The sequence below is a fragment of the Neofelis nebulosa genome, chromosome 2, assembly GCF_028018385.1.
Source record: "Neofelis nebulosa isolate mNeoNeb1 chromosome 2, mNeoNeb1.pri, whole genome shotgun sequence".
NCBI classification, from domain to species: domain Eukaryota; kingdom Metazoa; phylum Chordata; class Mammalia; order Carnivora; family Felidae; genus Neofelis; species Neofelis nebulosa.
In genome coordinates, this window is record NC_080783.1 from 19,484,444 (window position 1) to 19,494,003 (window position 9,560).

Consider the following 9,560-nt stretch of genomic DNA (forward strand, 5'->3'; position numbering starts at 1 on the left):
AGGAGGTGTGCTAGGAAGAGGCTTGTCTATTTCCCTTTATTCATCAAGTTTCTTCTAACTGTTAAGTCACTCTGATCTCTGAGTCCCAGGCTCTTACAGTTGGACACACCTTGCCAGTGCCTCAGGTAGGAAGCAACCTCTATTGCCAGGACTTTCTTTGGGGAGGGCGATTTAGTTTGATTGTGTTTTACAAAATGCATCCATTTCTGTGGGACCTGAAGATTTCTGCTCACTTGGCTTCTTGCCTCTTCCCTTGTGACTGTGTATTCAGTTCTGACCTCATACGTGGTTGTAGGTGGTAACAAGGGGGCCACGGTCTTGTCACCTCCTCCTTTCACACCTCCCCCTTTTTGGGGGGAAGAGGCTTGCTTTGCCCTAAAATGTTGTCTTCTGTAAAAAAAAGAAGTATTGGCAAGGGGAGACCCTCCTAAAGTGTGTGGATCTGAATGAATTTCTAGAACCTCAGGCTTGGAAGCAGCTCAGGGGTTAAATACGCTGCCCGCTTCAAGTTTGCAGATGACAAAACTGAAATCTATAAAGGTAAAATCACCCACTCAAGCTCACACAGCTTATTAATGATAAGTCAGGATGGAATGAAGACTGGATAGCAGGTATTCTTATTTCTTGGTAATTTTCCAAAGGTTTTCGGACTGTTTTCTGGAGAGCTTGGGAGTTTTGGGGGAACCATCTTAGCAGGTGTCTGGGTAGAGATGGAGCCCCCCTCCTTCCCAGCAGCTGACTTTAAAAATAAAATTTTAAAAAATGATTATTTATTCTTGAGGGAGAGAGACAGACAGACAGAAAGAGGATGAGCAAGGGAGGGACAGAAAGAGAGAGACAGAGACAGAATCCAAAGCTGGTTCCAGGCTCTGAGCTGTCAGCACAGAGCCTGATGAGGGGCTCGAATTCACAAACCGTGAGATCATGACCTGAGCCGAAGTCAGATGCTTAACCGACTGAGCCACCCAGGCGCCCCGCAGCAGATGACCTTTGATCGGTTTTACACATTGGTCTTCTGGTATGATTTTGCTTCAGCAAAATGTTTCACAATTTAGGAAGATAATTGAAAACTGCTGATGGTTCTGTGGATATTTAGGGAGTGCTATGAGGGAACAAGATGGGGACTTCTCTCAAATGCTGATGCTGTGAACTGACCTCTAAAGAAGTCCAAAATAGGGGCAAAGGAAGGGATCTCCTGTTGCCAAACAAACAGAAAAGCAAAAGATATTTGAGTAACTGTTCTCACATCCTTGATGAGTGATTTTAATTTGAGTTACTAAATCACATTTTTTTCTTTCTATCTTTCAACTAGAAAGATTCCATGATTGTCTTAATGGAAAATATTGGGAATGAGACTGATTGGTGGGAGTTGATGGACGAGTTTGCAAATTTCACTGGCACACCACCCACAGAAGAATATAGTCCCTGTAGGATAGAGATTGAAACACTCAACAAATATGCTGTACTGGTCATCTATGCTCTGGTCTTCATGCTGAGCCTGCTGGGAAACTCCCTGGTGATACTGGTTGTCTTATACAGTCAGGTCAGCCGATCTGTCACTGATGTCTATCTGCTGAACCTGGCCATAGCTGACTTGCTCTTCGCCCTAACCTTACCTATCTGGGCTGCCTCCAAGGCAAAGGGCTGGATCTTTGGCACAGCCCTGTGCAAGGTGGTCTCTTTTCTGAAGGAAGTCAATTTCTACAGTGGTATTTTACTACTGGCCTGCATCAGCGTGGACCGCTACCTGGCCATTGTCCATGCCACACGCACGCTGACTCGGAAGCGGCACTGGGTCAAGTTCATATGCTTAGGCATCTGGGCCCTGTCCTTGCTCTTGGCCCTGCCCATCTTCATATTCCGTGAGGCCATCGAGCCCCCCTATTCCAGCCCAGTCTGCTATGAGGACATGGGTGCCAATACTGCAAAATGGCGGATGGTGTTGCGGGTCCTGCCCCAGATTTTTGGCTTCCTCCTGCCCTTGATGGTCATGCTGTTTTGCTATGGACTCACCCTGCGCACGCTGTTTGAGGCCCACATGGGGCAGAAACACCGGGCCATGAGGGTCATCTTTGCTGTCGTGCTCATCTTCCTGCTCTGCTGGCTGCCCTACAACCTGGTCCTGGTCGCAGACACCCTCATGAGGCTCCGGGCGATCAAAGAGACCTGTGAGCGCCGCAATGACATTGGCCGCGCCCTGGATGCCACCGAGATTCTGGGCTTCTTCCACAGCTGCCTCAATCCCATCATCTACGCCTTCATTGGCCAGAAGTTTCGCCATGGACTCATCAAGATCATGGCCATCCATGGCCTCATCAGCAAGGAGCACTTGTCCAAGGACAGCAGGCCTTCCTTTGTTGGCTCTTCTTCAGGGAACACTTCTACTACCTTCTAGGCCCCTGCCCCTGTTGCAGCCCCTCGGGGCTCCTCCCTTGCCATCAACACCCCATTCTAAGCCTCACGCCCACTGGCTGTCCACAGTCTCTATGTCAAGGCAGCCCCCGTTGTGGTTACAGGAAGTTACTGGGGTCACGTCCTCATCAGGCCCTCCTTGTATGGTTGAGAAAGCCTGCCCTGCTGCCCCTCCCCTTACTGTAGTTGCTATGTCAGCTGCTAGAGCTCAGTCCATCCTACCACTGAGCCCATAGCACCCTGTCCCCTGAGACACTTAAAGACATTTAACAGACATTCTTTTAAGTGACTACAGAAAGTTCCCACCATTGGGAGCCATTAGTGGCAAACAGCATTGGTTGCTGCCCCAACTCTCTCTTTCTTGCCTGTCAGCAAAGTCCACTTCCCTTGAGAGAGGCCAAAATGGACAGGTACTCCTTTCTAAGACTCCTTTTTGCTAGGAGTGGCCTTATCATTCACTTCTGACTAATAAGATTTAAGGGCATTAGTGTGCTGGTCAACCACTGTCCTGGGGAAAAAAAAAGTCCTGATTTGTAGCATTTGCCAAGTTGCCTGGTGTAAATGCTCCACCGTGGCGATGTCACGGGTGGTGGTGTTTAGTAACCAGCTCACAAAAATCTAGGAAATGTAATGATCTGCTTTCACAAGCAGGTACAAACTGGCTTCAGTGCACCATTGCTTAAGAGGAAGTCTGCTGGGACCGGAGGACTCCTGGGAAGTACTCCTGATTGAACAAAGAAAGAGAGGGGCACCTGGGCCACCTCAGTTAAGCATTTGACTTTTGATTTGGTCTCAAGTAATGATCCCAGGGTATGCCGGGCTCATGTCATGGATTATTCGGTTAAGAAATGATCCCAAGGTCATGGGATCAAGCCTCATCTTGGGCTCTGCACTGAGTGTGGAGCTTGCTTAAGATTCTCTCTTTCTCTGTCTCTGCCCTTCTCCCCCACTCACACACACTCTCCTTCTAAAATAAAATGAAAACAATTTAAAAGAAAGAATAAAGAGACACACACACACATCCTTGGTTCTTGCCTTTAAATATGGTTGTAGGATATGATGTGACAGAGTCAAAAAGTGTGCCCAACATACTTAAGCAGATGAAGGCAATGGATAAAGAGGACCTAGAATAAAGAGTCCAGAAAGAAACCTAAGTCAGCATAAATGGTCAAATGGTTTTCGATAAGGGCACCAAGACTCTTCAATGGGGAAAGGATAGATAGTCTTTCAACAAATGGTGCTGGGAAAACTAGATATCTACATGCACAAGAATGAACTTGATCTCTTCCCTTACACCTCATACAGAAGTTAATTCAAAATGAATCAAAGACCTGATAACAAAAGCTGAAACTATAAAACTCTTGGAAGAAAACATAAAGGAAAAGCTTCATTTTGTTTGAGGTTGGGGATGGAGAGATGTTCAGAGATGGGGTTTAGATCAAGGTTGAGATTGGGATCAGGGATGAGGTTGGAGTTGGAGGTGATGTGGTGGGGAGCCAGGGATGGGATGGCAGCTTGGAACAAGGCAGAAGATCAGAGAAGGATGAAAATTAAGGATGGGGGAAATCCAGAACAGGGAGAAATTGGGGATGAGATTGAGGGAGGTTCAGATGGGCTTGGGAGCAGGTACAGAATGAGGTGTAGGAATGGGATGAGTGTGTGTGGGGGGGTGTGGTGAGTCTCAGGGAGACAAGTCAGAACTGGAGTGAATGCTCAGGGGCTACTAGTGTAGTCCAATTAGTGGTTGGAGCAAAAAGACGTCCTTGGGAGAGTGACCATTTTCTGGGGATCATTGTCTACAATACTTTTCTGGGGGCCAGGATGGAGGTGACTTGGCCTATCCAGCTGCGGTTCTCCAAGGCGGTTGATGAGAAAGGAGTTAGGGCTCAAGCCTTAGGGGATACATTTGGTGCAGAGAGAAGCCAGACGAATGCAGAAACCCAGGGAGGAAGGCTGGATACTGGGCATGGGAACCTCCCCTTCCTCTCCCTCCCTCCCTCCCCTAATGCCCTTCTGCCTTCTCCTCCTGCCTGATTAAATGCTTATCTTCCTTCATTCTCTGCTATTCCAAAGACAGCTCCATCAGGGCTTTAGTAAGTAAATATGGATCCATATTGGGCCTGAGAAAATACAAATGACTAATACATATCTGAAAACATGCCTGGCCTCGCTAGTAACCTGGGAAATGGGAATCAAACAGCAATGACATAATTTGGAAGTGTCTTAAATAGGAAGGGATATACAGTGGACTCTCCAACAACACTGGTTTGAATTGTATGCGTCCACTTATATGAGGATTTTAAAAAATAAATACAATACTATAAATGTGTTTTCCTCCTTATTTTTAAAAATTTTTAAATACAATCCACATGAGGCTCACACTCATGATCCTAAGACTAAGAGTCCCATGCTCTACTGACTGAGCAAGCCAGGCACCCCTTCATGATTTTGTTTTTTAATGTTTATTTATTTATTTTGAGAGAGAGAGAGAGAAAGAGTGAAGGCAAGTGGGGGAGGGCCAGACAGAGAAGGAGAGAGAGAATCCCAAGCAGGCTCTGCACTGTCAATGCAGAGCTCGATGCGGGGCTCAGTCTCACAAACCGTGAGATCATGACCTGAGCTGAAATCAAGAGTCGGACGCTTAACCGACTGAGCCACCCAGGCACCCCCTCCATGATTTTCTTAATAACATTTTCTCTAGCTTATTTTATTGTAAGAATACAATATGTAATACATATAACATACAAAATATGTGCTAATCTACTATTTATGTTATTGGTAAGGCTTCCAGTCAACAGTGCGCTGTTAGCAGTTAAGATTTTGGGGAGTCAAAAGTTGCATATAGATTTTTGAGTGCAAGGTGTGGGGGTGGGGTCAGTGTCCCTAACCCTGTGTCGTCTAAGGGGCAACTGTAGTCAGAACTCCTTCCAAACAAGGGCAGCATAGTTCAATTAGATTTTCAATGCAGTGTAATTCTCTGGGTTATAGCTCAAGACATAAATAATTTGCATTTCAGATCTGTAGCAATGTCAGATGTGGGTACTAAAATAACACAGTATACTGAAATATCAAAAACGAGCGTTTAAACCACTAGGTAGGATAAGGATTAGAAACCTGGTCAAGGTCAGGGAGATGGTTTGCCTCAGAAAGGGCTTAGTGTCCAGGGCAAGGCTGGGATCAGAGACGGGGTGCATCTTAGGAGGGGACTGGGGTGTCAGAGACGGTAGAGAGCCAGGGATGGGGCTAGGTTAGGGTTGAGGGGAACATCAGGATAGAGTGGGGGACAGGGATTGGGATGTGAATGTATGTTCTGCTCAATGCTTGCTAATTTTTTTTTTTTTCAACATTTTTAATTTATTTTTGGGACAGAGAGAGACAGAGCATGAACGGGGGAGGGGCAGAGAGAGAGGGAGACACAGAATCGGAAACAGGCTCCAGGCTCCGAGCCATCAGCCCAGAGCCTGACGCGGGGCTCGAACTCACAGACCGCGAGATCGTGACCTGGCTGAAGTCGGACGCTTAACCGACTGCGCCACCCAGGCGCCCCAATGCTTGCTAATTTTAAGTTTTGAAAATTTGTCTTGGGGGCACCTGGCTGGCTCAGTGGGAAGAGCATGTGACTCTTGATCTCAGGGTCATGAGTTCAAGTCCCACACTGGGTATAGAGATTACTAAAAATGAATGAGTGGGGGCGCCTGGGTGGCGCAGTCGGTTAAGCGTCCGACTTCAGCCAGGTCACGATCTCGCGGTCCGTGAGTTCGAGCCCCGCGTCAGGCTCTGGGCTGATGGCTCAGAGCCTGGAGCCTGTTTCCGATTCTGTGTCTCCCTCTCTCTCTGCCCCTCCCCCGTTCATGCTCTGTCTCTCTCTGTCCCAAAATAAATTAAAAAAACGTTGAAAAAAAATTTTAAAAATGAATGAGTGAATGAATGAACTTAAATAAATAAAGAATATCAAGTTTAAAAAAAATAAAGAGAATTTGTTTTGTAGGCTTGGTTAAAATTTTCCAGCCTCCATGTAATTATGTTGAAATACACTATTTTTCCCTACCCTAGTTACACTTCTGACCGACCATGGCCCCATCACCATCTCTTGCCCTCAGTTCAGTGGCCCGTTCTTACTAGTTCCAGCAAAAACATTAATTGATAGTCTGGGTTTTATTCGAAAGGGGTTTAAGATGACCCTTTTCTGTGCAACTTGCATTCGAACTAGCGTCTTTCAGAGGCTGAAAATTCTCATAGATGCAGTCAAAATAAAAGGGCTGCCTCCTCTTTGGTCTAAGGGTCTTTCCTGAGATGTGTCTTTTCTTTTTGTTTTTTTAATTAAAAAAATTTTTTTTTAAAGTTTATTTATTTTTGAGAGAAAGAGAGAGAGACAAAGCACGAGCGGGGGAGGGGCAGAGAGCAAGGGAGACACAGAATCCGAAACAGGCTCCAGAATCTGAGCTGTCATCACAGAGCCCGACTCAGGGCTTGAAACCCAAAGCTGTGAGATCACGACCTGAGCTGAAGTCGGACGCTCAACCAACTGAGCTACTCAGGTGCCCCCTGAGATGTGTCTTTTCTGAGGTGACCACTAACCAAGAAATCATGATGGACTACAGCCTTTTGCTGCAGAGGTTGGAGAGGCCAAAGATCTGTGGGTTTGTCCCTTCTAGAAAATCCTAAGTGGCTAACACCTATGTTCTTAACACTGTTGTTTGTATCCATCCTGGTATTCTGCGTTTAAACTCAAGATCCTTCTTCCAACCTTGAGGGTAAACATGAATTAAAGAATTAGAAATATATAAAATAAACAGAACATGTTTCAGACTTTCTAAAATTAGTTTTTTAAGAAATAAAAGTATTTCATGTACATTGTTTCAAAAAAGTGAAATAGCTTTATAAAGCTTATAATGAACATTAGCAGCAACCCTCCTACACTACTCCTTGCAGGGAAAGGCAACAACTTTCAACTCTCATAGCTGTTTCATTTAATGGTGCTGTACACATTTCTTTTTTTAAAATTTTTATTTATTTATTTTGAGGCAGAGAGGGGCAGAGAAAGAGGGAGAGAGAGGATCCCAAGCAGGCTCTGCTCTGTCAGCACAGAGCCCAACTTGGGGCTCGAACTCACAAACCGTGAGATCATGACCTGAGCCGAAGTCAAGAGTTGGTCATTTAACCGAATGAGCCACTCAGGCACCCCAATAGTGATATACATGTATCTGAATATCATGCTTATTCAGCTGATTCTTGATTCCTGTCCCCTGCACCCTCCCCCCCGCCCCCCCCCCCCCCCCCCCAGTTTTAGATATCATTTATTGACCTTCTCCTTTGGCTTCTGAGGATTTAACGCTTTTTCAAACTCTCTCCAGCATTTACCACTGTCCAAGCAAACGTAAATACTGTCTCTCCCATTCTCCCAGGAAAGATAATCACACTTTCTGGTTAAACCAACATTCCATGTTTTTGCTATAATGACTATGTAAAAAATTATTCGTAGTTGGGTACAATGTTTACATTTCCTTTCTTTGTACAAGTTCTATTGTCTCTGGAATTAACAATAGGATTTTCCATTACTTTTTATTACATCATTCTCAAATGTCTCCCTCAATACATCAATATTCATCAGATAATCTATATATATATTTTTCTTTCTTGGAGACTTCATTCATGGGGCCCTTCATAGTTCTGTTTTCGATCTGGACAGGTTAACTATCCAGGCCTGCCTTTTTTTTTTCCCCCCCTAAATGGTTTTAACTACATTTCCAGATAGATTTTAGAGTCTGATAGCCAATTTCTACAAAATTATCCTACTGGGATTTTGATATGGATTATTTTGAATCTGCAGATCAGTTTGGAGAAAGTTGATATCTTAACAATATTGGGTTTTCCAATCCATAGCATGGTATCTTTCTCCAGTTTTTTATGTCTTTTCTTTAAAAAATTTTTTAAAAAATGTTTATTTATTTTTCAGAGAGAGAGAGAGAGAGAGTGTGTGTGTGTGAGCAGGGGAGGGGCAGAAAGATATGGAGACACAGAATCCAAACCACAGAGCTGTCAGCACAGAGCCCAATGCGGGGTTTGAACTCACAAGTGGTGAGATCATGACCTGAGCAGAAGTCAGACGCTTTTTGAGAGAGACAGAGAGAGTGTGAGCAGGGGAGGGGCAGAGAGAGAGGGAGAGAGAATCCCAAGCAGGCTCCGCTCTTAGTATGGAGCTGGAATCAGGGCTTGATCCCGTGACCCTGGGATCATGACCTGAGCTGAAATCAAGAGTCAGATGCTTAACTGATCCACCCAGGTGCCCCAACCAGTTTTTTTTTTTTATGTATTTCCTAATTTATCTATGCAATGTTCTGTAGTTTTCAGTACATAGATCTTGTACCTATTTTGTTAAATTTGTCCCTAGGTATTTTGTGGTTATTTTGATGCTTTTATAAATGGTATTCAAATTTTTTTCCAGTTTCTTTTTCTTACCAGTATATAGAAATATAACTGCATTATGTAACTTGACCTTGTATCCTGGGACTTCAGTAAATTCTCTTATTAGTTTTAGTGGCTTTATTTTTTTAAAGATTCTTTTGGATTTTATAGGCACATAATCATGTCCTCTGAGAATAAAGACAGTTTTATTTCTTCGTTTTATTTTTTATTTATTTATTTAAAAATTTTTTTTTTAACCTTTATTTATTTTTGAGACGGAGAGAGACAGAACATGAACAGGGGAGGGGTAGAGAGAGAGGGAGACACAGAATCTGAAACAGGCTCCAGGCTCTGAGCTGTCAGCACAGAGCCCGATGTGGGGCTTGAACTCACGGACCGCGAGATCATGACCTGAGCCGAAGTCAGACACTTAACCGACTGAGCCATCCAGGCACCCCTATTTCTTCGTTTTAAAAAATTTCTTTTAGTGGGGCACCTGGGTGGCTCAGTTGGTTGAGCAACCAACATCAGCTCAGGCCATGATCTCATGGTTTGTGAGTTTGAGCCCCTCATCGGGCTTGCTTCTGTCAGTGCAGAGTCCACTTCAGATCTTCTGTTCTTCTCTCTCTCTGTCCTTCCCCCTCTCCTCTCACTCTCAAAAGTAAATAAAGTGTTAAAAATTTTAAAATAAACAAATAAAATAAAATGTCTTTTATTCATTTTTCTTGCCTTAATTCATTGTC

At 44.4% G+C, this 9,560-nt stretch overlaps 1 protein-coding gene across 1 annotated transcript; it reads left to right on the plus strand.

Annotated features, from left to right (window-relative positions):
* LOC131498234 (C-X-C chemokine receptor type 2-like) lies at positions 1-3,433 on the plus strand. The gene is made up of 2 exons (XM_058705275.1): positions 1-125; positions 1,313-3,433. The coding sequence occupies exon 2, from the start codon at positions 1,322-1,324 to the stop codon at positions 2,393-2,395; it is 1,074 nt and encodes a 357-aa protein (XP_058561258.1). The 5' UTR covers positions 1-125; positions 1,313-1,321; the 3' UTR covers positions 2,396-3,433.
* Positions 3,434-9,560: the final 6,127 nt, after the last annotated feature.